Genomic DNA, 26,862 nt, shown 5'->3' on the forward strand with positions numbered 1-26,862 from the left:
TGCAGATCCCCAAAATAAAGGGGAAAAGATTTTGCACACTTTAGATGTACACAGGCAATTGCGTTATTATTTGAGCAGGACTAAGGATTTTAGGCAGTCTCAGCAGTTGTTTGTTTCTTTTGCTGTGGGTTCGCAGGGCAAGCCTGTGTCAAAACAAACTATTTCTAGGTGGATTGGGTTTTGCATTGCATTTTGTTATTCCCATCATGGCAAGGAGATTCCAGCTGAGATTAGGCCTCATTCCACTAGGGCTACTGCCACTTCAACAGCATTTCTAAGGGGGGTGGCCACTAAGGATATTTTGGAGGCAGCTACTTGGAGTTCAGTGCATACTTTCTCTAAGCATTATCACCTTCCTCTCTACTCTAAGTCTAGGGCTGGTTTTGCCACAGCTATTTTGCAAGGCATGTTGTCAGTTCCTGCTTCCTTATGATTTGCCAGCCTCCCTTACCTCTGCTTTGGGATTCTACCCAATAGTTAGGACTGCAGCAATGTGGAATGAAGAACATAGTACAGTTTTGTACCTACCATAAATGTAGATGTTCGAGGATCCACATTGCTGCAGTCCAATTTACCCTCCCTCCTTCCCCTCTGTGTTTAGGGGTGGTTGTGTAGGTGAGGTTATATTCTGGTAATTTTGTATATATTGTACATATTTTTGGTGCAGGTATGTTTGGAATTTTTGGTTTTGGCCTTATCTTTTCAAGGTCTTCTGACATCTGGGGCAAGAAAAGACTGAGGATATGACGTCGGTCATGCGCATTAGTACCCTGACGTACTGACGTCAGTCTAATGCGCCCTGACCGACGTCAGCCATATACTTTGGTATTCGGGCCGACTGGACAGCGGACTACCCAATAGTTAGGACTGCAGCAATGTGGATCCTCGAACATCTACATTTATGGTAGGTACAAAATTGTACTTTCTGTCTGGTTTACAAGAGAAATCATTCTTTGTTCTGCCACGGTTTTGTCAAAATCAAATCCTTCTGCTGGTAGAATTGCATCTTTGCTATTAAAGGTCTAGGTTGCTTTTTCATAGCCAGGTTTGGAGCATACACACAATGTGCCCTTTCAACTAACAACAACTGCTGTGGTATACCAGTCCAGTTGCCTACTTGTGCTTTCATAAAATTAATGCAGTCTATTTCTTCCAACTTCTCTGGTATAGCTGAAAATCTCAGGTTTTCCCTATGTGCTCTGTCCTCTAACCATTATTTTTTTAAACATCTCTTCCTGAGCAGTTTCATATTGAGCCGGCATCTTCATTTCGACCTCTTGAGTTTTGCAGCTTTATCACCTCATCTGAATATTTATTTAAAGCTTCTCCATTTCTTTCCTGCCTTTTGTTGTTTGTGTTGACATACTCCATCAGTGTTTTGTTTATTTTAACCAGTTCTGTGTGCAGTTGTCTTGCGTCTTCCTGTAGGTTACTGGAATTCATGTCTGGAGGTTGTGTTGCTTTTTGCTGAACAGCTGAAGGCCTCTCCACAGTAAGTGTTTCTTCCTCACTTTTTGTAGTTGATTTTTCCAGGTCCTCTGCATTTCTTTTTTCTTGGCGTCCAGGCACTATACTTACTAGCCAGTTACTGAAATTTACCCATAAGCGCAAGTCTACTGGCCTTCTCTGCTGGCTTGGTTTTCACACTGGGAGAGTTAGAATTAAGCTGTTTCTCAATGTGCAGTCATCCTGGAAGTCTCCTTTCTCTGAGTCACCTCTGCACCTGGAATGAAAACAGGAAGTGTTGCTTCAAAATGGATTCCACATAAGGATGAGTTAGGGGAGTTCCACAATGCCTTGGCCATATTTCCTCAAGTAGCAAAAATACCAACTCAGGTCTCTCCAGCCTAGTGGACTAACCTAGTCAACAAAGGATAATTAAAAATAAATTAATAAAATAAATTTTTATCAGTCCTGAGTTCATGGCAAGTACCCATTAACTTTGTAAATCTGTTCAGTTAGTGGGAATAGGACCCAAATAATTTAGACTGTTGCAACAGTGATGTTGTAAAACATTGTTTACTTACACAGCTGTACTTCTGTACAGTACATTAAGTTAATGCTGAAAGGTCTGCTTAACTGCAGGCAGATTTTTTTAAAAAAATTCTTCCATATTCCAAAACAGAGATTCCCCTCAGAGACAGATATACATAATATACTCCTAGAAATAGGGATATATTCATCATATATAACACACTGACTGTCTGCATATTGTAAAGTTGTAATTAACCATGTGCTATTGCATAGTGTAGAACAGAAAATGTTAAATTATAGGGTATAAAACTGCATACTGTTGTCTTTAAAATTCTGTGAAAAAAATAATTGGTACTATATGACTAATGTTGTTTTGTTTCTGTACTGCTCTACTCAGAAGAAGAAATCGGTGTTGTATAATTAACATATTTTTGTTTTGTTCTGTTTTGATGTCCCATTGTATTGTATTTTTGCCATGTGGCATAGGTCTTCACTAAAAAGTGTCCTCGGACCACTTCATTTACCCGATTAACAAAAGTTTAAGTAAATATTCAGTCAATCTCTCTTCATTGGAGGTGTACATCTCTATGCTTTTGCATGGCTCTTTAGAGTTTCTCTGAGTTAGTTCTTAGATTGACACACCATATCCCCTTGGGTCATACCAGTAACCTCGTCATAGATCAGGGAGTCAGCATACCTCAGTAGTCCCCAGGGGGTTTTTTTTGGCTTCTTACACTGTCTAGAAATGCCTGCATTTGGCCTTCCCATTCTCTCTCCCTTTGGCAGGCACAGACCCCAGATACTGCAAAGAGCAGCTAGATGAGCATGCGAAAAGCCACCAGATGTAAAATGTATTGGCCTCTTCTAGTACTTACTTCAAGACGGTTACTGGTGCACATGTATCTATATATTCCCTATGTGCTGCAATTTGGTCTCCATTCAGGTAGCACAGTCTCTTTTTGATAGGCTGTTCTGCAGGAAATTTTGTTTGGAATGTCTTTTCTGGGCTTGTATTTTCCATCTTTCCTTTTATTTTGGTGTTAGCCTTCTTAACTGCAAATTCACTGCAGAGTTCCTCTTGAAGTAAAGTGTGACACACATGTAGGCACTTGGTATCTGCACAAGATGACAATCTGTTTTGATCTGTCTGGTTGCTGCAGGTGATAGCTTACAGCTGTGACTATGTTGTTACTCCTTTGTTTCAGTCTATCCAGTATCCTTTTAAGTGTGGTTTTATTCTGTACCATGGGTGGGAGGTGGGGGTGGGGGTGGGGGGGCATTCTGTCTTTTTTCAACCCTTTCCTTGAAGAAGTTTCTAAAAATTGCCCATACCAGCAGTAGTTTATCGCCTTTCTTTCTTCCAACTTGAACTCACTCTGTCACAAGCTTTAGTTATAGGCTTGTGTAACCTTGTGAAATTCCTCTTAATTTCCCAGTGAAAATAGCAGCAGTCTGCCCACCTTGTCCTTGTACGTCACCCCGTCAAATTGTACTGATGTCCTCTCCCTTAACTCCTACTTGTTTGATGTTTCTCTTTCTCTGTGTTATCTAGTGCTGGACAAAAGTATTTGGTTAGCATTCTCACCAGTGCCTTGAAAAGTGCTAGGATCACCTTCTTCTCCTTAGTTGTTTCTCTTGCATGTGCAGCCTGGCATCTGGCCAGCTTGGACTGCAGCTCTTTCAGTTTGTTGCTGGTGTACTAATTCCAGTAAGATACAATAACTCATGGCAGTTTTTATTCGTCTTTATTACCTGATATGTACCTATTTTCTTAGATTGCCATTTTCTAAGTACAACACTTTATGTATTTCAACTTTGAACCTTAACCTACTGTCTGTTTTTCAGCCTCTTTAGTCCCTTTTCACACTGGCTTGCCTGTCTTCCAGTACCCATCCAAGCATGGTGCCTTCTGCAGCTTGGTCCTAGAAATGAGACTTGCAGTGCACCACTTGGATGTTCACTGCAGTCCAACTTTTGGGGATGTCCTTCAGGCAGGTAGCCTGACTTCCATAAATTCACCTTCCCAGAGGCCCACCCACCAGGACAAACTGGCATCTGTGGTATAAGAAGTGCGTTGGCTGACATCTTCAGATATTTCTTGTAGTGTATTGTACATAGCCGTATGATTTATAGTATTCCTAGCCTTTCAGTCATCTTGCTTCCCATAACAATGAAACCACCCAGTGTTTTTTTTCCATCTTTTTGTAATTGTTTTTTGTAATTGAATGTCTTGATTCTGAACATTCTGATTCTAAATCTGTGTCAGTAACTGGGTAGTATGCAGTAAACAAATCCAGTACAAGGATTTCCATAACGGGTATTTGATTTGCCTTGTCCAGGAACACAGTGTTAACTCATGTCTTCATTAACATTTGTTCATTCTGAGGGCAATCTATAAATGTTGCAGTCTGTCCAGGAGTTTGCAGCCAAGAAGGTGCTGTGTGCTTGGTTCCATGTTGCCATGGCATCAGTGAAAGTCTTCAGGAGCCTTCTGCTTAAGGAAAAAAAAACATGCTGATAGGAGAGGGGAGAAGTGTTGGGAAATGGAGTACATTATGACTGATAGTCTTCCTTGGGTCTGACAACTCCAGCTCAGTGAGGTGCCTTTGCAGCCCCCTCCATAGGAGACAGCCTTGACTGAGGATTTTGGTGTGACTGTTGTACAGGCAGCCATTCCTTTGGCATCTTGCATATCCTTCCAGACTGCCATGTCTGCCACTCTTCCTGAGGCTATTTGGGCTTCAGAGGTCTGTGTCGTCATTTCTGAAGGGGAAGGCAAGATCCTTAGAGTACTTCTCCATGATGAGGTTCCCAGAGTTGGTATTGAGGTCAGTCCCCCATCCCAGACCTCAGAGTTTGGTGGTTACTAGGTTGGGCAGTGCCTCAGCCTCTTCCACAGATGCTGTTAGATCTGGCTGAAGTTGTGCTGTCTTTCCAAATAGAAAAGGCCAGGGATAGAAATCCAGGTATCTAGGACCTTTTCTAAAACACAGATGCATTTTCATTCCCATGAATGGGAACATTTCTGTGTGTATTTTCACCCTTTCCACTGATGCACAGTGTCCTTCTAAAGATTCTGATGGACACTGTGAAGACAGTGATGGCGACTTTCTTTGAATCAAGGCAACGATTATCCCTCCTTTTGGAATTAACCACATGTAATTACCACAAATTTCCCCACAGACATGATTTACTCGCACAAGACAGTTTTTTTTTTATATATCACAATTTGAAAATGCTTAAATTGACTGCCTGGATAATGAGTTTTGATGTCTTTTAGTCACTTTTTTGAGGACTTCTTATGAGCAAAAGTCTGTAGTAAAAAAAAATTGAAATTGCTATCCATAGACCATAGTAATATTGCTTTTTTTATAATCATGCAAACATTTCCATATCTTGACATAGGTTATGCTCTGTAACCTTAGAAAAAAATAATTACTTTTAGGCTGCAGGACAGAGTTAGTATTTTCCAACACATAATGATGTAGTTTTACTATGATATACTGTTTATGTATTCAAAAGAAACGTACTGTTGTCTTTAACATCTTTATTAAACGACTTTTTTTAAAAAAGACTTAAGTACATGTATTGTAGTGGAAAACAAACCACAATTTCTTTATTTTCATGCATATACATACATGTTTTCTTTTTAAAAAATGTTCACTCACTCTAACATTAAGTAAATTGTTCAATTCTCACTTAAATTTCACTCTGGCTTCTGAACTTTAATCTGCATATGTTGTTCACACATATTCCATTTACTTTAATGTAATTTACTCCTCTTTTCTAAAGATCCTACCTGTAGTTCTCTTATTTCCCTTGCAATGTTCGTTACTTCAAGTTGAAGTTAGTTTAGATTTTGAGTTCTGTTTTCTCATACTTTTTTATTTTTGACAGCCAGTGGCATGTCTGGATGGGTCCTTATCAGTTGATTGAGTTTTCAGGAACTCGAACTCCATGTGGTTGAGACATTATGACAGAGTTTTTGAAAACTCAAAGCTTTTGAATGGAGATCACAGTACAGCGAGGATCAGGAAATTTACCCTTTTCCTCACTGTAGTCCGATCTCGAAGTTGGTATATATAATTTGCTGGTCATGTTGGGGGTGGAGAGAGGCTTGCCCCCTTACAAAAATTTTAAAAAGGTAGTTTTTTTTTTGTTTGTTTTTTCTGATGTTCAAGTTTTCAGAAACTCGATCATATGGTTTCTTTGATATATTTTTTTTTTTTGAGTTTCTGAAAAGTCGATCAGACATAGGCCCGTCTGGACATAGTTAAAAACCATTTGCCCCCTCAGCATTTATGACAAGGTACCCCTTAGGGAATTTTTAAAATTTACGAAGATGCAAAAACCAAACTGCTGCAGGTACACTGAGGTGCCCAAAACACACAACAGCAGCAAAAGTAAATTAAGGCACCAAAGTTACACACTGGAAATCAGTCACTGTACTTTATTGCAGAAGACAAACGGTAAGCGCTTTCACAACTTAATGTTGCTTCATCAGACCACATCACTACAACTGATGCTTGGTTAAATACTAGGACAATTAGTATGACATCACAATTTAAAGAGATGTTACTCCACTAACATAAGAACATATATCGATATCCATAAGAAAAATGCATAAAATATATAGAAAGGTGTGTATTTACACACAATAATATTTAAAAAAGGGGGAATGTCATCGCTGATGGTTATTAAAATATATATATATATATATATATGTACATATACACACACCTTTCTATATATTTTATATATAAGATGCCTTCCCTTTTTGGGATTTTGCTCTGTCATGCAGTAGCTTCCTCCGTCTATTGTATAGTTTGTTTATGGCTGGGGTCCACCAGACAGGACGTCTGCCTTTGGAGGATTGGGTCTTGGTTTTATTTTGGATTGCATGATCCATGCATTCCTGAAGGTGTTCATAGAATGCGTTTATAAAGGATTCTGCGGTCTGGGCCGTATTTTCCACAGGCTCGGGGGCTTTGAAGGATTCCACCTCAGTTTTGAGGAGTGTGAAATTTGCTTTTAGAAGTTTTTCACTGTGGTTTTCTGGGCAGGGGGTGGGGTCGGGATGTGAATATCCAGTGAGATTAGTTTATGGTCTGATCTTACCAGTGAGGGGATACACTTCTGTTCTGGAGCATAGAGTCCCCATGTTGGTGATGATCAGGTCCAGTATGTTTTCCCCTCTTGTGGGAGTGGTAACAAGTTGTTCCATAGCATTTGAGTTTATAAATTCTAGGAACCTTTGGGCTAGGATGTTGGAGCTAGAGTAATGCTCCCAGTCTATGTTTGGGTAGTTGAAGTCGCCCAATATAATGGTGTTTGGAGAGACCTTCATATTTTCCAGTGTTCTCAGGAAGGCCGAGTGGAGTTCCTGGGTTTGGGAGGGTGGTCTGTAACAGGCTATAAACTGGAAGGCAGTTTTATCCACTGTTAGTTGCACATGGATAGTCTCTGATGCTTCGTGCTGTGCCACCAACCTGGAGGTGTGGGTATCTTTGACGAATATTGATACTCCCCCTCCTTTTGTGGTTCGGTCCAAGTTTTGGGGCCGAAAAGCATGGTATGAGGTATAACCTGGTAGTGCTGGGGTGCTCTCGGGAGCCTTGAACCAGATTTCTGTTACTGCACAGATATCAATGTTCTCCATGCTAAGGAGAGTTTTGAGTGCGTGCATCTTGAGGTTTAGACTTCTGGTGTTGAGTAGCATTACTCTTAGTTTCTTATCCGTTATGATACCTATGGAGGTGGGTTTGTCTTTTGAGCCTTGCCTAAAAAAGGCACTATGGGGGAAGCAAGAGCCTTTGCCAATATCCGAAAGCCCAGGGGAGACAGGTGCAAGCCGTCCCTAGCGAAGCATCGTGGCTTGTCGAGCATGTCATCCCAGGCTGACAGGCATTGGATCCCGTTTGAATGACACCAATACTTAAGCCAATTGTTGAAATTGATCATCTTGTCTTCATATTGTGGCATCATTCTTGATGAGGGTAAGATGCTACTCAAGGTCAGGGTCATACCGGTCTGGGCTACATGCTCAGAGAGCTCCTCTATGTCTCTTTTCATATAGTCCAGGGAGGTACATCTCAGGTCATTCACACCAGCATGGACAATGACTGAGTCATATTTGTACTTGCCTTGGAGTGACCTGAGTGCTTGTGTTATGTGGCGGATCCTAGCGCCCGACAGGCAGCTCACCGTGACCTTCTCCTTGTTCAGCCTGGTGAGCGGGACGTCAGTGTGCCTGACGATAGTCACCTGTTACAAGTGTATCAGGTGTGTTGTTTAGCCTTAAGGGCTGTGACTGTTCGGCACACTGGCTTTGTGAGCTATGTGTTGCACATGTTTTGTTTTGGGGTAGCGGTTGCTTGGGTGTCTGCTTTGGAGGTCTCTGCTGCTTAGGCAGATTTTTATTTAGAGCCTCTGAGTATGTTTTTGTGTGTTTGTGTTTGGTTTGCTGTCGTGGTAGGTCTATGTGAGACTGGAATTGTAGTGAGTGTGGTGTCCTTCTCCTCTGTCTTTCCCGTCCATCTTCTTGAGGAAAAGTTCTCTGAAGTTTGCTTGGGGTATAAAACTACATATAACACCTCTAAACAAAAATCCTAAACCATCTGGACTTTGTTCCATACTTGGAACCCTTACAGACATCCACCCATGGTTGCTTTGTATAGCGCCTCTTCATTCTGTTTTCCCTTTCTTTTCTAAACTTCATACAGATTATCCTTTTTTCAGACAGCAATGTCTGTGTTAGACGCAGTTAAAATCTGTACCGGAGCTGGTCTTTCATTTAGCACTGCCCTGTCCCTTTCTTTTCCCTTGTACGTTTTTACCAGTCCCTGGTTGGGCAGGCAATCTCTAACCTGCAGTCCAAGTTTCTGCTTAGCTTCATTCTACTGTGTTACATTTCCCGCTCTATTCATTTGCTCCCAGTCTTTGTTTACTGATTTTCTTCAGTAAGTCCCAGATCCATCTTACTTGTTTTCTATACCCCCTACTTGTAGTCATCCCTTTTGGTAAAATTTTCTTTTCCCATTTCAGTATTGGCTTAGTTCTTAGAATGTTTTCTGCCACTTTATGAATATAATAATCTGTGTGGTGGTGGTTACTCTCCTTTAGGACCTGTATCCAAATTTCTTTTCTTTCCTTGCTTGTCAAACTCACCCTTTCCGGGTTTTCTCATCATCACTTTACACTTTGACGTATCACCTTCTTCTTGTGTTATATGTATGAGCCTTAATTGTGCATTTCATAACTATTACTACAGATTTGATGATTCTAAACCACCTTGTTCTATGGGAAGAATCAAGTTATCCTATTTAACTCTCGCCCTCTTCACTTTATGAATAAATTCGATCAACTCTTCGTTAATTACAACCCATATTTTCTCCTGTGGTTCATAAAATGTATGGCAGGCCTGTATATAAAACTAAAGGGGCTAAAAACATTTTCACTGTGTCTTTCTATCTATGTACATAATCAAGAGATTGCAGCTTCTTGCCACGAGTTTTTTGCCGTAATAGACTCCTTTTTAATCCACACAAATAGTACCTCATTGAATGTCCCCAGGGTTTGCTGAATCATTTCATGTGTGAGTACATAGTTTTCTGCTGTAGTGTTTGTTTTATCTTCATTTAATTTATATTCTGAAAAGACTTTAAACTGATTCAAAATTTTCCCCAGCACTGAAATATCCTTTTCTTGATGTATCACATACAGAATAATACTGTTTGTAAATAAAGCTAACTTTTCTTGATTACCATATCAGTTATTTCCTTTAATTTGTGAATCCCTTATTTTATTTGCTAATGGCTTTACATGTAAAACAAACAGCATAAAGAAAAGAGGCCTGATTCCCATGTTCAAAGACAGCTTGTTGATGAGGAACCCTCCCACTTTAATTCTTACTTATGACCCTTCATATATCCCCCTAATTAATAACCCTGTTATTTTGTCAGGAAATGCAAATGCTGCCATTGCCCTACTCGTACAATGCTAGCTGCTGTTATTGAATGCTTTCTCTCTAACAGCAGTAGTGCCGTTTTCTTGTACTCGACTTCCCTGTGGGTCGTCATTATTCTGTCAGATGTTTTCCTTCCCTTCACAAAACCACATTGATCCATATCTATCAGTGTTGGCTACAACTTTATCCTCTTAGCTAGTATAGATGGAAACACTTTATAGTCCCAGTGAGAAATGGAAATGAGTCTATATGAAGCTGGCTGTCAAGGCTCCTTACCCACTTTGGATAATACAGCCATCACAGGTTTCTCCCCTCCTTATTGTTAAGCAAACCCTCCATATCCCTAACACTTTTCTTCAGCATCCAAACGTCTACAGAAGTACCATCTGTTCCTGGAGACTTGTGTCTAATTATACATCACTGTTTTATATTGTCTCTTTCTTGTCTTACCTATTGATTGTTGAGCCTCATCTTTTTTTAACCATGGAGTTGAGTCCCTCTATAAATATTTCCATTTGTGTTTTTTCTTGGTTTTCACATTCCTCTGCATTATACAAATGTTTATAATTGTTTCAAAATATCTCTAATGCTAAAGGATCTCTCTTTTTTTTTTTTAGTAATAGGCTCCCTAAGTTTGGTGATGATCTTTTCTACTTTCTATTGCCCAAGTCAATAAAAGTTTTTGTACAATGGAGTCATCAAAAAAATTACTTATCAGCAACCTTTCCATGCTTCTGCATATTATCCACATACTCCCTTGTTTTCCATTTAGCACTCTGTAGTTGCTCCACTTCTTGTTCTTTGATGTTCCTCTTATTATGCAGTACCATAACCTTTGTCAGCCTTTCTAAATAGTTCCTATTACTTATTTCCATTTTTATTTTCACCCTATATTTAAACTTCATTTTCAATTGGCAAAGGCTCTTGCCACCCCCATAGTGCCTTTTTTAGGCAAGGCTCAAATTCTAAACCTACCACCCTAGAACACAAAAAAGTAAAAAAAACTAAGGGTAATGCTGCTCAATGCCAGAAGTCTCAATCTCAAGATGCACGCTTTTCGAGGCCCTTCTCAGTATGGAGAACATCGATGTCTGTGCTGTGACAGAAACCTGGTTCAAGGCTCCTGAGAACACCCCAGCACTAGCAGGTTTCACCTCATATCATGCGTTCCGGCCCCAAAATCCGGACAACACCAAGAAAGGAGGGGGGTGTCCATATTCATAAAGGACACCCACACCTCAAGGTTGGTGGCAACGCACGATGCATCGGAGACCATCCAGGTGCAATTAACCATAGGCAAGACTGCTCTGCAATTTGTAGCATGTTACAGGCCACCCTCTCAAACTCAGAAACCTCACATAGCCTTCCTGAAAACAATGGAGGGGATAAATGTTTCTCCAAACACCATCATACTAGGTGACTTCAACTACCCTAATATAGACTGGGAACACTACTCAAGCCCAAACACTCTAGCTCAAAGGTTCCTGGAGTTCATAAACTCAAATGTCATGGAACAACTAGTCACCATCCCCACAAGAGGAGAAAACATACTTGATCTCATCATCACGAACATGGGATCACAATGTTCAACACCGGAAGTATACCCCTCACTGGTGAGATCAGATCATAAACTAATCTCGCTGGAGGTCCTCATCCTGCCCCCACCTGAAATAAAAAAGACCACAGTGAAAAACTTCTCAAAAGCCGACTTCACACTTCTAAAAACTAGTGTGGTCTCCTTTAAGGCCCCTGAGCCAGTGGTAAACATTACTCAAACCGCTGAATCACTTACAAATGCCTTCTACCAGCACCTACAGGACTGCATGGATCAGGCAATCCCAAACAAAACTAAGACTCTTTGTACCAAAGGCAAGCGTCCAGTCTGGTGGACCCCAGCCATAAACAAGCTCTACAACAAAAGGAGGAAGCTACTACAAGATAGAGCAAAATCCTTGAAAGGTAAGACACCTTTGATCATTATAAGTAAAAACTAAGAGCTCTCATAAAATCATCCAAGGCAAATTTTGAGAGAAAAATCGCCAAGGACTCAAAAGACAATCATAAGGCCTTCTTTAGCTATGTTAGAAACCTAGGAGGAAACTCCCAGATATGCTCAGAATTAGTTCAAAATGATGTGAAGATTACTGAACCTACACACATTGCCAACATACTGGCTGACAGGTTCAGTGCAAACTCCCAAAAGGAGAGATATCTATACCAGAGGATTGTAGCCCCCAAACATCTCCAACGCCCAGGTGAGAACTGCTCTCTCCAAAGCAAAAACACAGCATCCATGGGACCGGATAGTGTCCCCGGCTGTGTGCTCCACTTAACTCAATGAGGAATTAAACCCGCAGTTAGGACAGCTGTTTAATCTTAGCCTCACCTCAGGATACGTACCCAAGGAGTGGCGCCGCGGCGACTGTGGTCCCACTTCACAAGGCGGTGCCTCCACCGACCCTGGAAATTACCATACCATTAGCTTGACGAGCCTTATCTGCAAAGCCATGGAGAGGATCATAATGGAACTCATAAATAAAGACATAGAGAACTTGCAGACTTTGGATCCAACCCAGTTTGGCTTTGTCAAAGGCAGATCATGCCTTTTAAACTTGGTTGACTTTTTCGAGACAGTCACCAAGGCCATTGATGAGGGAAAGGCAGTCCATACAGCCTACCTTGACCTGGCAAAGGCCTTCGACACAATACCCACTCAGGTATCATCGAAAAACTCATCAGCTTGAATGTAAACCCATACATCACAAGATGGGTTGCAAACTGGCTAAGTGACAGAACCCACAGGGTCAGAGTTGCTGGAGCCATGTCAGACTCAAAGCCTGTCACAAGTGGTGTCCCACAGGGCTCAGTCCTGGGTCCACTCTTGTTCGGCATCTACTTTTCTGAAGTACAAGCAAACACAGGAGGGTTATGGCTGACAAAGTTTGCAGATGACTGCAAACTGGGCCATAGTCGAAAACACATCTGACACAGATATCCTTCAGAAGGGCCTCACAGAAACGGATAACTGGTGCCAGAGCCATGGCCTAAAGTTAAATGCCAAGAAATGCATAGTCATACCCTTCGGGAAAAACAAGGTTACCCCTAGCTACCATATAGGTGGCAATCCACTGAGCACAGAAGAAGTCATCAGGGATCTGGGGACCCAGGTTGACAGTAGCCTTCGTTTGACACTCATGTTGCTAAAGTAGTTAGGAAAACCTTCTACATTGCCCACCTGATCATGAAGGGATTCACATCTAGATCAAGGGAGGTCATCGTCCCCTGTACTCATCACTCATTAGACCTATGATTGAGTACAATGCCCCATTCGGAATGTATCTGACCCGACACCTGCAGCAGCTGGAAAGGCCCCAAAAGTTCCTCACCAAAAGGATAAAGGGTCTCAAAAATATGTCTTATGCTGCCCGACTGAAAGAACTCCAGCTCTATTCAGTCTCATACCGCTTGCTCAGAGGTGACCTGTGCTTGACATATAAGGCCATGTCAAACCCTGATTTGATGAATATGCTTCACCTCAAAAATCTAGATCCCTCAGAACCACAAGGGCGGAGACTTAAACCTTGACACGGTTATTAATAGAACGTGCTGGAGGGACAGATTCATCACCCAGAGACTCCCTATGCTGTGGAACAAAATCCCGGTACATGTGAGGCAGAGCACCTCGCTGGCCTTGTTCAAGAGGAATCTTGACCAATGGATGGGGGATCGCAGATATACCCCAGGGATTACTTCAGTGTCACTGCTTGACAGAGGCACAGCAAAATAATAGGCATAGTTTTATTCAAACTAAAGGGGTGGCGAAAGCCAAATAACTATGGGCTAGGCTTATAAATGCCCTTGGGCAGATAGCCTAGTATGAACCTATGAACCTATAATTTTGTTCCACTCACTAGCTATCCCTTCTGATTAAATTTCTGTCTACTGTAGTAAATGTAATAATTTCCATTACCCAGTCCTTAAATTCCTCTCTTTTTAACAGATAAGTAGGCACGCACCAGTGTCTTATTTTTACTTCATAACCCTGCATCTTTATCTTAATTTTTATTGGTGCCTGCTCTGAAATAGTTTTTGCATGTGTGACAAAGCTTTCAGTTAAATACATATGCTGCTCTGAAATATACTTTGTATCCAGTCTAGTCCAGTTGTTGTACCTGGGAGAATAATGTGTAAATCCTGTTGGTTCCAGCTACTGAAATTAGACCATCCATATCAAATTTTTTCATGTATTTATTTAGAAATCTTTTTTGTTATACTTTCCCTTCTAGGTCCTCGGATATGTCCTCACAATTGCAAGTCAAATTCCATTTCCCAACCTTAAATATTCTGTCCTGAATGTTGATTATTTTTCTCAAAATTCTCTTAAGCTGCATACAAGCATTTTTATTTGGAATATAAATGTGTACCAATATCCCCTTACTACCACAAATCTGCCATTATTTACTATATGTTTCCATTGTCTCTGATTTTTCTGAATGTCCACCCTGAAATCCTTTCTTTGCCAATTTCACATGCTCATTTCTATCTAGACATACACCCTATATTTCTTAATATATTTCAGTACTCTCTGATTTTTGTATACCACTGACATCCTGATGTCAGTTCTGGAGTGACAGCAACTGACGCAGAAATACTAAGCCTCTGGTATTCAGGCCGACTGAGGGCTACCCCTGGCAGGATAACACAAGTTTGACGACTGCAACAGTGGATACACTCAAACATCTGCATTTATGGTTAATGTACACAACTGTACTTTTCTTGTGTATAGCTGTGAGGCCATTTATGTTCCATGTTAATATGGACAGAGCAGACATTCTGGTGAAAGCTATTGCGGCCAAATATTGTACATAACAGTTCTTTTGAATGTGTATTTCCAACTTTTAGCTTACATGCCCACACTGTCAGACTGATCATTTATGCAATTGCTTCTTCTCATCTCCATTTGAACCTTTGTCACAGTCTTCAATTTGCTTCAATGAAAGCAGTTAGACAAAAACTGAAATAAGTTTTAAGAACTTCCCCATCCTTTTTAAGTGACAATGATCAGACTGTGTTCACTTTCAAAAAATCAAGTTTAGTCGTCCATATAAAAGCAGTTTCCAAAAATCAACTGCTGCACTCACAGGCATTATCTATTTTAAATTTAGTTTACCTAAGCTAAAGTTCATACTAAGGCCTGTGCTCCAACTTGCACTGATTTCTGTTTGTTCTTTTATTGTTGTATTCCCTCCACGGATGTGTAAAACAGCTTCATGCTTTCAGTAAACATCAACTTTTAGCACCAAGTAAAAGTGTACTTGCTACCTTTAAAAAAACTGGGCACTGTTACTGTAGATGCCTTAAGGCACATTGGGAGGAAACTATTTATGTATCATATTCACTTCCCACAGTTTCAAACTTAATTTCTTTAACAGGTGACTGCTTGTCAATGTACCTTTAAATGTTACAGTGTATCCTGTCCAACTTCCACAGCACAGAGTATACAGAGATCTTATGATTAATTTCTTGCACTTGCAGAAAACTTGTCTCCAAATAAAAGCGGTTGGTAATGTGAAACAAGTAGTAACTTTGCCGATGTATGAAAGAATCTTTGTGAACTTTGTCAGCTGACACTGTTCAGACTTCTCATGGTTAAATGTATCCCACTAACACTGTGAGCTAATAAAAATAGCTAATGACTTCAAAAATATAAGAAAACTGCCATTTGTGCTGTTCATCATTTTGTCTTACTTTTCAAGCATATTTAATTAATATATTTTGCTTAAACCAGTGTCATTAATCTTGATAGCCACCCCTGTAAAAACGGGGGAAATTATTATTTAAATTCTACATATAATGTAATCAGTACAGTTTTACATCCCCCATCACAGAAGCTCAAGCTCACAATTTTGTATTAACTTTGCTTGCTTTTTTCTAGCTTCTTTCTTACTTTGTTACTGTGTAAAGCCCCAAAACATTACAAATAAGAAAACAACTTTCTTAAATTTTGTGTATACACAGCAGTTACTGATAAGAATCCCCTCCAACAGTTGTAACAGATCATTGACTGTATACAAAACTGCTGTATATTATATTGTGCAGTTTGTATAACATTGCTGTATAAATGTTAATGAGAAAAAAAAACAGCTTACTTGGTTACTTCTTCAGTCTCTTATAAACATTAATGACTTAATATAAGGTAATACTTTGCAGTTTACTCTTTTAACACCATCACCAAAATTCCAATCTTTTTTAACCACCTTGCAAAGCCACGTTTCACATGTATAATCCTACATCAAGTGGAGATTGATGCTTTATCATCTCCCATTTATTCACTAATTTCACAGTGTTGCTGGCTGTTTTCCTGGTCATCTCCATCTCCCAACACCAGTCTCTGGTTCAAATCCAAATTACTCCTGATTCTTCAAGTCATCTCCTGTGCTTTTTACACTTTCTCAAGGGTTTCACTGACAAAGTTTTTCAATTGGTTTTGCTGCTGTTGGAAGAATGGGAAGCAGTCTGCCCGCCTTCTTCTGCTTGCTGGTTCACTATTTCTGACTAAACTTTTTATTATTTTCTCCTTAGCCTGATGTGCATCTGAAATATCTTTCTGAATAGAGATGGGATACGGCAGCTTGAATCTCACACCTGCCTCTTTGCTGGGATAAATTTGGTTGTCTTTTGCATGATTTACAGTGAATAATCGTTTTTCACAAACACTCTGTTGTCCCCAATTTTTAATACTTTACTGTCGCAATTTTGTCAGGATCAACTTTTTCTGCTAGTATGATGCAATGTACGTCTGTTTCTGATGACCTGATTTTGAGCGTGCACATGATGTACCGTCTCAATTGACAAATCCTACTATTGGACATCATTCCAGTTGCTTTGTTGTACTTTCGTACAATTAATACAGTCTGTTCCTTCTAGTTTCTGTGCTACACCAGAAAATCTCATTTTCTGTGTAAGCTCTGTTTTATAACCCTTTTTGTTCTGAGATGGCTCTTGAGAAGCCTAATGTTTGTTTGTTTATTTTTGTTTTCATTTCAGCCTTTGATTTTTTTTTTCATTTTTATCAGCTGATGTGAGTAGCTATGTAAAAGTTACTCTGTTTTTCCAGTCTTTTATTATTTGACTATCTGTTCCTTCAGTGAAATTCTGGATGCATTTGATTTATTCTTTTCCCGTATATTACAGGTAGCTGTCTCCTGTACCTAATCTGAAACGTGAACTGTTCCTTATGAGCAGCTGCAGCATTCTTCCCATCTGGGTTGTCTCTTCTTTTTTGGTTTATTTCCTATTACTTTCTCCAAATTTCTTCTTTCTGGCATCCAGGCAGTATGCTTGTAAGCCATTAACTGAATTTTATCCAGTTAGATACTTCTGTTTTATACATTTTTAAAAAAATAATGTTTCTTCATTTTATGTATATCTTTATATATTTCAGGCATATTTTACATTTTTATGAGTTCCATTTTGCCTCCCATTCATCCAAATCCTGCATTTTGTTCTGTGTTGGTAGCTGAGCTCTTTATTGTCCTTCCTATAACACACACGCTGATATTACTTAAAAGTACCTCACATACATTCACAGGAACTAACTAACTTGATTTTTTTCTGTTTAGTGATTGCTCACTGGCACTGGCACTGCCTTGTCCATGTTAAAATAGATCTCGTACAGGCACTGAAATCCAGGTTTCTAAATCATTACTGAATTATTAAAGTAGATTTGGAAATAAAAATTTGAGGTCTGAATTTCCTGTCGGTTGTATATAAAAACATGTTCTTAATAGTGACCACTCTCAGAAAATTTTCTGTACTTCCCTCCTCAAAAGAAAAAAAAATGTCTCCCAGTGGCTGTCATATTCACCATCAGATAGATATACATAACCAGGTAACAGTCATGTCATACTTGCTGGTCTTAATAGTTCTTGCTTGCGGACATCTGATGACTGGGTCTCCACCCACCTACAAGCCACAGATTCTTGGAAGTAAAATATGAAACGTGGTCAGAGGGTGGCAAAAATTCCTGCTCAGTTCCCCAGTGATCTTCCAGACATAGAACAAGAGGCACTTTGCAGAGAGCTGTCCTGAGAAAAAGTGGCCTGTTATGCTGCAGGAACGGCCTTTGAAGTAGAGTTAAACCAAAGTAATACACTGAGCTTGGACTACTAGCTCTGTATGCTGTTGCTGAGCTTGGACTACTAGCTCTGTATGCTATTGCTGAGCTTGGACTACTAGCTCTGTATGCTATTGCTGAGCTTGGACTACTAGCTCTGTATGCTATTGCTGAGCTTGGACTACTAGCTCTGTATGCTATTGCTGAGCTTGGACTACTAGCTCTGTATGCTATTGCTGAGCTTGGACTACTAGCTCTGTATGCTATTGCTGAGCTTGGACTACTAGCTCTTTATGCTATTGCTGAGCTTGGACTACTAGCTCTGTATGCTATTGCTGAGCTTGGACTACTAGCTCTGTATGCTATTGCTGAGCTTGGACTACTAGCTCTGTATGCTGTTGCTGAGCTTGGACTACTAGCTCTGTATGCTGTTGCTGAGCTTGGACTACTAGCTCTGTATGCTGTTGCTGAGCTTGGACTACTAGCTCTGTATGCTGTTGCTGAGCTTGGACTACTAGCTCTGTATGCTATTGCTGAGTTTGGACTACTAGCTCTGTATGCTGTTGCTGAGCTTGGACTACTAGCTCTGTATGCTGTTGCTGAACTTGGACTACTAGCTCTGTATGCTGTTGCTGAGCTTGAACTACTAGCTCTGTATGCTGTTGCTGAGCTTGGACTACTAGCTCTCTATGCTGTTGCTGAGCTTGGACTACTAGCTCTGTATGCTGTTGCTGAGCTTGGACTACTAGCTCTGTATGCTGTTGCTGAGCTTGGACTACTAGCTCTGTATGCTGTTGCTGAGCTTGGACTAGTAGCTCTCTGTGCTGTTGCTGAGCTTGGACTACTAGCTCTCTATGCTGTTGCTGAGCTTGGACTACTAGCTCTGTATGCTGTTGCTGAGCTTGGACTACTAGCTCTGTATGCTGTTGCTGAGCTTGGACTACTAGCTCTGTATGCTGTTGCTGAGCTTGGACTACTAGCTCTGTGTGCTGTTGCTGAGCTTGGACTACTAGCTCTCTGTGCTGTTGCTTTCATTTACCATGCAAAACACACGAGTGGTGACATCCTTTGGGTGTCCCAGGAGATGTTTACAATGTCAGTCAGAGTGAAGCTGGTTAGGGTAGGTATTGTGAGCAACGATGAGGCACATTGGTGATCAATTTAGCTGCTACTCATGTCACTGCTGCTTAGACCTTCCAGTCTATATGCTCTTGTTTGCACCATAAGTTTGCAGTCTTTTCCACACCCAGCTGCAGTCCACAGTATATTTAGCACATTTTTGTGATAACTGAAAAGTACTTTTTCTTGCTGGTGTTTGGTATCTGGGTTCATCCAGTATCACCTCACATTTAAAATGGACATACCAGTGAATAAATATGTGGTAAGTTAAAGCCTTTTATTTGACCACTAGTCCCAGCAGCCAATTTTGTCAAAGCATAATTTTTGAGAGCCAAGATCTGGTCAGCTGTAAGAGCCCCCGTGCTAACATGCATTGAAAGAATGACCGCTACCTTTCTGCAGAGGAGCAGGAAAATGCACATCTCAGTTGTTGACTGTTTAATTCATTGTCATTTGCAGAGCTGCAAGTAGGTGTAACTAGTCCTCTTAAAAACAAGATGACATATCTCACTTGACTAGTTTTTGTAAAGTTAATTATGCAATTTGAACAAATCATTTTTGCAGGTAACTTAGTGCATTAACATACATCCATCTGCTAAAAAATCCACTTTGTCTTTAAAAGCAGAGAGATTGTTGGTAATCTTTCAGTAACACACCATCACACTGTTTGTGAGGGTAATTTTTTTTTATTTTATTTTAGGACTGCGATGGAGACTGCTACACTCAAAGGAGGCGGTCAGGTGGAAGCCATTCTTATGGAGGTGAATCTCCACGTCTCTCACCTTGCGGTAGTATGAACAAACTCAGCAAATCAGATGAGCAGCTTTCCTCTATTGACAGGGACAGTGGGCAATGCTCTCGTAACACAAGCTGTGAAACACTTGGTAAGATGTTTGAGATGCGTCTAATATGGCCTTTTGTTGTGGTTCTTTATCTGAAAGAAAAGACTATATTAAACATCAACAAATCCTTTTTTAGCCACTTAGTAGAAACAAGGATTGCTCTGGTACTCTTGACTTTGTGAGTCTGCCATAATGGCAACCATAACCATGTGACTGACAGTCCATATCAACAGATGTCTGACCATTTCCATTATCTCATGCATCAGTCATTATCCTTTTAGGTCATGCTGCTAACTTAATTATTTTACTTATGGTTTTAAACATGTTTTTAAGATTAATATGTAAAGCTGCTGAATTTTAAATGTTTATATATTTAAATGTTATTTAGATTGTTATTTAAGATATACTTATGTGCTATATTTTATTTGATGTGTTTTATGAGATGTATGTTACTGCGGTGGTGGTGCTGCGGTAGCGTTGTTGCCCGTTCGATTCTCAGAGCGTCTTCTGTGTAGCGACATGTGTGAATGGGCGTTACTTCATTGAAGGTTGTGCGTTAGGCCCGGCAAGCCAGTATGTAAAAATCTACTGCCAATCATTAGCAGACCGGAGTTCCGCTGTGGCGATCCCTAACCGGGAAAAGCCAAAAGACACACACAAAATGAGGGATGCATTTACTTTTCTCTTACCTTGCAGTATCTCCTTATCTGCAAACTATCGGTCAAGTTTGTCTTTTTCATCTCCATACTGTCAGCGTACTGTTTAAAAGTCCTGCATGCTGCATTAAACGGTTGCAACGAAACTCTCCCATCACACAGCTCTGTTCTCTTACCTTGCAATATCTCCTTATCTGCAAAGTTTGTTGGCTTAGTTTTTACATTCTACGATATACTTAATTAAGGCAGTATCTACTGTAGTCTCTAGCAAGTTGGTATGCTGTAAAGTAGCTTGGCAGCAAGGAGCCCCCCCATTTCTTCCATTTCTTAATAGACTGCCTGTTAGTTTCAACAAACTTATATCCACTACATGCTGGACTCTAGCCTGTGTGAAGATATTTCTTACCCAGCCTGTTTTAAGTTATTTCTTACCTGATAGTACTACACAACAAAACCTCTTATTCTTACTATGAACAGTACATAGCCTTATTCTGTTAGAGTTTTTAGTGATTGTGCTTGACTCTGGGCTTGGCTGTAGCCACACCTACATAGAGTGCTGTAAACTCTCATAACCCCCATCCCACCAGTTAGACCTCTGCAGGAGGTGATATTACCTACTGGGACTCCAGGTCCCATTTTCAAACTGTTTTCTTCCTTGCTGCTGACTCCTTAGCTGTGTTTCCTTGCGGCTGACTCCTTAGCTGCGTTTCCTTGCTACTGACTCCTTAGCTGCGTTTCCTTGCTGCTGGCTCCTTAGCTGCGTTTCCTTGCTGCTGGCTCCTTAGCTGCGTTTCCTTGCTGCTGGCTCCTTAGCTGCGTTTCCTTGCTGCTGGCTCCTTAGCTGCGTTTCCTTGCTGCTGGCTCCTTAGCTGCGTTTCCTTGCTGCTGGCTCCTTAGCTGCGTTTCCTTGCTACTGACTCCTTAGCTGCGTTTCCTTGCTGCTGGCTCCTTAGCTGCGTTTCCTTGCTGCTGGCTCCTTAGCTGCGTTTCCTTGCTGCTGGCTCCTTAGCTGCGTTTCCTTGCTGCTGGCTCCTTAGCTGCGTTTCCTTGCTGCTGACTCCTTAGCTGCGTTTCCTTGCTGCTGACTCCTTAGCTGCGTTTCCTTGCTGCTGACTCCTTAGCTGCGTTTCCTTGCTGCTGGCTCCTTAGCTGCGTTTCCTTGCTGCTGGCTCCTTAGCTGCGTTTCCTTGCTGCTGGCTCCTTAGCTGCGTTTCCTTGCTGCTGGCTCCTTAGCTGCGTTTCCTTGCTGCTGGCTCCTTAGCTGCGTTTCCTTGCTGCTGGCTCCTCAGCTGCGTTTCCTTGCTGCTGGCTCCTCAGCTGCGTTTCCTTGCTGCTGGCTCCTCAGCTGCGTTTCCTTGCTGCTGGCTCCTTAGCTGCGTTTCCTTGCTGCTGGCTCCTCAGCTGCGTTTCCTCGCTGCTGGCTCCTCAGCTGCGTTTCCTCGCTGCTGGCTCCTCAGCTGCGTTTCGCTGCTGGCTCCTCAGCTGCGTTTCCTCGCTGCTGGCTCCTCAGCTGCGTTTCCTGCTGCTGGCTCCTCAGCTGCGTTTCCTCGCTGCTGGCTCCTCAGCTGCGTTTCCTCGCTGCTGGCTCCTCAGCTGCGTTTCCTCGCTGCTGGCTCCTCAGCTGCGTTTCCTCGCTGCTGGCTCCTCAGCTGCGTTTCCTCCCTGCTGGCTCCTCTGCTGCGGTTCCTCGCTGCTGGCTCCTCAGCTGCGTTTCCTGCTGCTGGCTCCTCAGCTGCGTTTCCTCGCTGGCTCCTCAGCTGCGTTTCCTCGCTGCTGGCTCCTCAGCTGCGTTTCCTCGCTGCTGGCTCCTCAGCTGCGTTTCCTCGCTGCTGGCTCCTCAGCTGCGTTTCCTCGCTGCTGGCTCCTCAGCTGCGTTTCCTCGCTGCTGGCTCCTCAGCTGCGTTTCCTCGCTGCTGGCTCCTCAGCTGCGTTTCCTCGCTGCTGGCTCCTCAGCTGCGTTTCCTCGCTGCTGGCTCCTCAGCTGCGTTTCCTCGCTGCTGGCTCCTCAGCTGCGTTTCCTCGCTGCTGGCTCCTCAGCTGCGTTTCCTCGCTGCTGGCTCCTCAGCTGCGTTTCCTCGCTGCTGGCTCCTCAGCTGCGTTTCCTCGCTGCTGGCTCCTCAGCTGCGTTTCCTCGCTGCTGGCTCCTCAGCTGCGTTTCCTCGCTGCTGGCTCCTCAGCTGCGTTTCCTCGCTGCTGGCTCCTCAGCTGCGTTTCCTCGCTGCTGGCTCCTCAGCTGCGTTTCCTCGCTGCTGGCTCCTCAGCTGCGTTTCCTCGCTGCTGGCTCCTCAGCTGCGTTTCCGCTGCTGGCTCCTCAGCTGCGTTTCCTCGCTGCTGGCTCCTCAGCTGCGTTTCCTCGCTGCTGGCTCCTCAGCTGCGTTTCCTCGCTGCTGGCTCCTCAGCTGCGTTTCCTCGCTGCTGGCTCCTCAGCTGCGTTTCCTCGCTGCTGGCTCCTCAGCTGCGTTTCCTCGCTGCTGGCTCCTCAGCTGCGTTTCCTCGCTGCTGGCTCCTCAGCTGCGTTTCCTGCTGGCTCCTCAGCTGCGTTTCCTCGCTGCTGGCTCCTCAGCTGCGTTTCCTCGCTGCTGGCTCCTCAGCTGCGTTTCCTCGCTGCTGGCTCCTCAGCTGCGTTTCCTCGCTGCTGGCTCCTCAGCTGCGTTTCCTCGCTGCTGGCTCCTCAGCTGCGTTTCCTCGCTGCTGGCTCCTCAGCTGCGTTTCCTCGCTGCTGGCTCCTCAGCTGCGTTTCCTCGCTGCTGGCTCCTCAGCTGCGTTTCCTCATCTGGCTCCTCAGCTGCGTTTCCTCGCTGCTGGCTCCTCAGCTGCGTTTCCTCGCTGCTGGCTCCTCAGCTGCGTTTCCTCGCTGCTGGCTCCTCAGCTGCGTTTCCTCGCTGCTGGCTCCTCAGCTGCGTTTCCTCGCTGCTGGCTCCTCAGCTGCGTTTCCTCGCTGCTGGCTCCTCAGCTGCGTTTCCTCGCTGCTGGCTCCTCAGCTGCGTTTCCTCGCTGCTGGCTCCTCAGCTGCTGGCTCCTCAGCTGCGTTTCCTCGCTGCTGGCTCCTCAGCTGCGTTTCCTCGCTGCTGGCTCCTCAGCTGCGTTTCCTCGCTGCTGGCTCCTCAGCTGCGTTTCCTCGCTGCTGGCTCCTCAGCTGCGTTTCCTCGCTGCTGGCTCCTCAGCTGCGTTTCCTCGCTGCTGGCTCCTCAGCTGCGTTTCCTCGCTGCTGGCTCCTCAGCTGCGTTTCCTCGCTGCTGGCTCCTCAGCTGCGTTTCCTCGCTGCTGGCTCCTCAGCTGCGTTTCCTCGCTGCTGGCTCCTCAGCTGCGTTTCCTCGCTGCTGGCTCCTCAGCTGCGTTTCCTCGCTGCTGGCTCCTCAGCTGCGTTTCCTCGCTGCTGGCTCCTCAGCTGCGTTTCCTCGCTGCTGGCTCCTCAGCTGCGTTTCCTCGCTGCTGGCTCCTCAGCTGCGTTTCTCGCTGCTGGCTCCTCAGCTGCGTTTCCTCGCTGCTGGCTCCTCAGCTGCGTTTCCTCGCTGCTGGCTCCTCAGCTGCGTTTCCTCGCTGCTGGCTCCTCAGCTGCGTTTCCTCGCTGCTGGCTCCTCAGCTGCGTTTCCTCGCTGCTGGCTCCTCAGCTGCGTTTCCTCGCTGCTGGCTCCTCAGCTGCGTTTCCTCGCTGCTGGCTCCTCAGCTGCGTTTCCTCGCTGCTGGCTCCTCAGCTGCGTTTCCTCGCTGCTGGCTCCTCAGCTGCTGGCTCCTCAGCTGCTGGCTCCTCAGCTGCGTTTCCTCGCTGCTGGCTCCTCAGCTGCGTTTCCTCGCTGCTGGCTCCTCAGCTGCGTTTCCTCGCTGCTGGCTCCTCAGCTGCGTTTCCTGCTGCTGGCTCCTCAGCTGCGTTTCCTCGCTGCTGGCTCCTCAGCTGCGTTTCCTCGCTGCTGGCTCCTCAGCTGCGTTCGCTGCTCCTCAGCTGCGTCCTGGCTCCTCAGCTGCGTTTCCTCGCTGCTGGCTCCTCAGCTGCGTTTCCTCGCTGCTGGCTCCTCAGCTGCGTTTCCTCGCTGCTGGCTCCTCACCTGCCGTTCCTCGCTGCTGGCTCCTCAGCTGCGTTTCCTCGCTGGCTCCTCAGCTGCGTTTCCTCGCTGGCTCCTCAGCTGCGTTTCCTCGCTGCTGGCTCCTCAGCTGCGTTTCCTCGCTGCTGGCTCCTCAGCTGCGTTTCCTCGCTGCTGGCTCCTCAGCTGCGTTTCCTCGCTGCTGGCTCCTCAGCTGCGTTTCCTCGCTGCTGGCTCCTCAGCTGCGTTTCCTCGCTGCTGGCTCCTCAGCTGCGTTTCCTCGCTGGCTCCTCAGCTGCGTTTCCTCGCTGCTGGCTCCTCAGCTGCGTTTCCTCGCTGCTGGCTCCTCAGCTGCGTTTCCTCGCTGCTGGCTCCTCAGCTGCGTTTCCTCGCTGCTGGCTCCTCAGCTGCGTTTCCTCGCTGCTGGCTCCTCAGCTGCGTTTCCTCGCTGGCTCCTCAGCTGCGTTTCCTCGCTGCTGGCTCCTCAGCTGCGTTTCCTCGCTGCTGGCTCCTCAGCTGCGTTTCCTCGCTGCTGGCTCCTCAGCTGCGTTCCCTCAGCTTGCTCTGTAAGTTCTTTTACTTGTTTACTTGTTTTGTTCTGCTCTTCTCCGTATAGCTGCACGTGTAATTAACCCTTCCCACTACGGTCCAGGAAATAACCCCCATAGGACTTTCATTATGGGACACTACCACAACCTTCTAAGGAACTTCCAAACTATAGCCCCATCAGGATAAAATATAAAGTGTATGTACTGCAATCTTTTACTAGTGCTCACCACCGTGGTGCCTGTGTTTTACCCCGTGCTTGCTAAGCAGCCTACAGCATTCCTTAACTCCCTTACCTCCTATGCTACCTCATATATATCTTTACCACTAGATGGCACTGCTCTCCCACTTACTGATTAAGATCTCCTAAATCTGTTCTCTTTCTCTCTCAAGCTATCCCCCACTCCCATTCCTACTTGCCCCACTGGCCTGGTTTGACTTGATTTGAGCTGTATTTCACCACCTTACTCCCCTCTGCCTTGTTTTCCCCTGCTGTCCCTGTACTTCATTCACAAAGCACACTTTTCTGCTTCAGCTGGCTGATTGGTTTCAGCCAGCCACCTTCTCTTTAGCTCTTCCTGCTCCGTTCGCCCTACGGGCTCACTCCGCTCCCCTACCCTGCCCCCGGATGCCATCCACCCCCAGTACCCCTACATTTATTGGAACCTTAAACCCATCCCTCTCTCTATCAACCAGTCACCTCCTCCACAGCCCCACCCCCTTTTCCTCCACCTGCCTATCTCAGTCACTCCTCCTCTCCCACCTAAGTCCCTAACTGATCTCCCACTACTATATCTTTACACTTATCCCACCATGCCTGGACTCTTACCTCAAACCATTCTCACCCCAACTATCTGCATTTTAGTCTTACTCCCTTTATATCTCACTACCTCCTACTCCCACAACCTACTCCACCCACAATTCCTATCCTATCCTCCCCCTCCCAACCTCCTTTCTTATCACTCAAAAACACACTTCCACAACATATCCGCTTCACTAGTTCAACCCAACCCACTCCTCTACTTCAAAATAAAATTATTTCCCCCCTCAACTAAGTACTTTACTCCTAAGTTAATACTTGACTTCCCACAGCTACTAAACAAATCAAAAATACTACTACCCTTTCTCAACTACCTCTGCTTAGCTGGAGACATACATCCAAATATTAGACCAAACACTAGCTGTACTGCTAATCTCCCCACCTCAAACTATAAAGCTAACCATAAATACCTCAAATTCTTCACCATTAATGCACAAAGTTTAAGAAATAAAGTAACCCAATTCCATGCCTGGTTGAACTACAACCAAGCTGACATTGTAGCCATTTCAGAAACATAGCTAAAACCTCACATTAGTGACTCTAAAATCCTTCCTCCTGGATTCCAATCCCTCAGACACGACCACCCAAACAGAAAAGGTGGTGGGGTAGCCTCAATCTACTCTAACCTACTATCCATCACTCCATACCATAATCCTATCCCCACATTCAATAATGTAGAACTAGTAACAGGCCTGCTAAAAGTAAATAACCACAAAAGCATTTGTATCATTGTTCTCTATCCCCCGTAGTAAAAACACCACTACTCTGGAGGACATACTCCTCTGGACCTCGACCAATATTAAG

At 43.8% G+C, this 26,862-nt stretch overlaps 1 protein-coding gene across 1 annotated transcript in view; it reads left to right on the top strand.

Moving 5' to 3' along the window:
• The window catches only part of RAPGEF1 (Rap guanine nucleotide exchange factor 1), a 2,911,094-nt gene that overhangs the window by 1,229,106 nt on the left and 1,655,126 nt on the right, over positions 1-26,862 (top strand). The window contains exon 8 of the mRNA XM_044058589.1: positions 19,876-20,059. Within this exon, the coding sequence (XP_043914524.1) occupies positions 19,876-20,059 (184 nt within the window). The remainder of the gene's footprint in view (positions 1-19,875; positions 20,060-26,862) is intronic.

Source organism: Protopterus annectens, chromosome 16.part0, assembly GCF_019279795.1.
Source record: "Protopterus annectens isolate FY-2018-M chromosome 16.part0, PAN1.0, whole genome shotgun sequence".
Lineage (NCBI taxonomy): Eukaryota > Metazoa > Chordata > Ceratodontiformes > Protopteridae > Protopterus > Protopterus annectens.